This window comes from Clupea harengus, chromosome 12 (assembly GCF_900700415.2).
Source record: "Clupea harengus chromosome 12, Ch_v2.0.2, whole genome shotgun sequence".
Classification (NCBI taxonomy): Eukaryota; Metazoa; Chordata; class Actinopteri; order Clupeiformes; family Clupeidae; genus Clupea; species Clupea harengus.
Window position 1 is genome coordinate 27,857,589 of NC_045163.1, and position 3,136 is coordinate 27,860,724.

At 48.1% G+C, this 3,136-nt stretch overlaps 1 protein-coding gene across 1 annotated transcript in view; it reads left to right on the top strand.

The window, feature by feature from the left end:
* The window catches only part of garnl3 (GTPase activating Rap/RanGAP domain like 3), a 130,970-nt gene that overhangs the window by 71,190 nt on the left and 56,644 nt on the right, over positions 1 to 3,136 (top strand). The window contains exons 3-4 of the mRNA XM_042709461.1: positions 100 to 174; positions 2,108 to 2,234. Coding sequence (XP_042565395.1) covers positions 100 to 174; positions 2,108 to 2,234 — 202 coding nt within the window. The remainder of the gene's footprint in view (positions 1 to 99; positions 175 to 2,107; positions 2,235 to 3,136) is intronic.

Here is a 3,136-nt window from a genome sequence, read left to right on the forward strand (position 1 = left end):
GTGTGACTTATTCCAGCTGATCTCCAGTGATTGTGTGTGTGTATTAGTTGGTAGTGTGTTGTGTGTTATTCACCCATGTGTTTGTGTGACTTATTCCAGCTGATCTCCAGTGATGCCGATGGAGCTATTCAAAGAGCTGGACGCTTCCGGGTGGAAAACGGCTCGTCTGATGAGGTCAGTATGCAAACACACACACTCACACACACACACACACACACACACACAGACACACACATGTGTGCATATAACCACTTTCACAAAAACACAGTTTTCACAGGTATACTTAGACACTGGCAAGAGGGAAGTCAAAAGAGGAATGTTTAGAAGACGAGATGAGAGGAGAGAGGGAAACAGGAGAGAAGAGAGCCTATCAGCAGTCAGAGACAGGAGAGAAGAGAGCCAATCAGCAGTCAGAAACAGGAGAGAAGAGAGCCTATCACCAGTCAGAGACAGGAGAGAAGAGAGCCTATCACCAGTCAGAGATGAGAGAAGAGAGCCTATCAGCAGTCAGAAACAGGAGAGAAGAGAGCCTATCAGCAGTCAGAGACAGGAGAGAAGAGAGCCTATCAGCAGTCAGAGACAGGAAAGAAGAGAGCCTATCAGCAGTCAGAAACAGGAGTGAAGAGAGCCTATCAGCAGTCAGAGACAGGAGAGAAGAGAGCCAATCAGCAGTCAGAAACAGAAGCACGGGAGAGGACAGAGCAGGAGAGTTCTGATGGAGAAGCCACAACACTGACTTCAGTGTTCATCCAGTCAGGCCTTGTCAATCAAGCTTCTCTTCACTGTTGCACAGCACCCTGATTATCTCAGCCTCAGCACCACGTCGTCGTCGTCACGGCAACCGGACGTGTCTCCCATCAAATGAGCATCTTTTTTGCTCACTGTGGAGATGCACCTGTCTTGTCATTATGCGTCCGGTCTGTATCCACGGAAACAGAAGCTGTCTGTCATCTCCTTAATGAGGTGTGTTTGTGGTGCAAGGATGCTGTGTCTCCACGGTGACAGGACGGACATTCTAGAGGGGTCTCCACGGTGACTGTAGGATGCTGTAGAAGACTCCTTTAGTCTTAGTTGTTAGTGTGGACAAGTGAACGTCTCTATAGTGATGAAGATGATGATGAGATATTTCTACCGGTAATGAAAGGTAATCTCTGTTCCCAGTAATGACAGTCTCTATGGCAACCAAGAAAACTTTGCCAAATTGAGGGGATGGCTATCTCTGTGGACACAAAATAAGCATTATAACAATGGGACATTTTTATACAGATAGTTGATTAGGAGAGGAGAGATGTGCATCTGAGGCGTGTGTGTGTGTGTGTGTGTGTGTGTGTGTCTGTGTGTGTGTGTGTGTGTGTGTGTGTGTGTGTGTGCGCGTGCGTGTGTGTGTACAGATAGTTGATTAGGAGATGTGCATCTGAGATGTGAGATGTGCATCAGAGAATGTGTGTGTGTGTGAGTGTGCGTGTGCGCGTGCGTGTGAGTGTGTGTGCATAGGGTTGAGGATTGGGAGAGAGAGTGGGGAAGTGTTTGTGTGTGTGTGTGTGTGAGAGAGTGAGGTAGGTGGGGGGGGGGGTGTTTGTGTGTTTACCCTTTACATGTGTATTTGTTTATGTTTATAAATGTGTTTGTGTGTGTGTGTGTGTGTGTGTGAAGAGAAAGTCAAACACATCAGGCCTGGCCAGAGGACCCAGCTGTAAGCGACTGGTGCTTAAGCCCTCTTTGAGCCAGTAGTGTGTGTGTGTGTGTGTGTGTGTGTGAACGCTGATAGAAACTGACAAATTTAGCCCATTGATGGAGCTGCGTGGGTGGTGTTGGTGATGGAGCTGCTGGTCTCTGTGTGTGTGTGTGTGTGTGTGTGTGTGTGTGTGTGTGTGTGTGTGTTTTAGCACAGAAATGTGTGTATGTGTGAAAGATAGATTACGAATTTTGTTTTTTGTTTACCTTTTGCTTTAGTAGCTTGTGTCTCTGTGTGTGTGTGTGTGTGTGTGTGTGTGTGTGTGTGTGTGTGTGTGTGTGTACGCGCGCGTGTGTGTGTGTGGACACGATGACGCATGTGTCTTTAAACCCAGTATGAAGTCCACGTTCTCCTCTGTCGGTACCTCCGCAGGCTACGGACTTTACCCCGGGAACTTGGAGGAGAACCGACGTCCATCTGGAGAACCCGGAATACCACACCAGATGGTTCTTCAAGTATTTCCTGGGAAAAGGTTACATTTTTTCTGCTTCTGTGGAGTGCCATTTGTACACACACACACACACACACACACACATACACAGACTCACACATACACACACACACACGCACGCACAGACTCACACATACACCCCCACTCACAGTTATGGGTGAAGGTGCATACAAGCATACACACACACAACCAGTCACACGCACACACACACACACACACACACATAACAAGTCACACACAAGCACACACACACAACCAGTCACACACAAGCACTCACACACACACACACACACACACACACACACACACAAGCACACATACACACACACACACACACACACACGCACACAACAAGTCACACACAAGCACACACACACACACAACCACCCAACTTGCTGGTCACCCATATGCCCATAACACCCATTTGATCCAATTTTACCATGGTTGTTTTTTTTACCGTGCGTCACACACACAGACAAATATACACACACACACACACACACACACGCACACACACACGCACACGCACACACAAATACACCCTTACCCATATGTCCCGCTCACACAGTTTGGCCAGCTCCAAGCATGGCTTGGCAAGCGTCAGGACACATGTTTAAAATAACTCACTGTGTTAGTCTCCACACACACACACACACACACACACACACACACACACACACACACACACACACACACACACACGCAAACACACACACACGCAAACACACACACACGCAAACACACACACACGCACACACACACACACACACACACACACGCAAACACACACACACGCAAACACACACACACACACGCACACACACACACACACACACACACACATGAGAGAGAGAAAGAGAGAGAGAGAGAATAGGGGGGGGGCACAGGCCTAAAGCAGCTCAAAACACGATTCAGTTCTTCCCCTCACTGAAGAGCACCCAGGGAGAGAG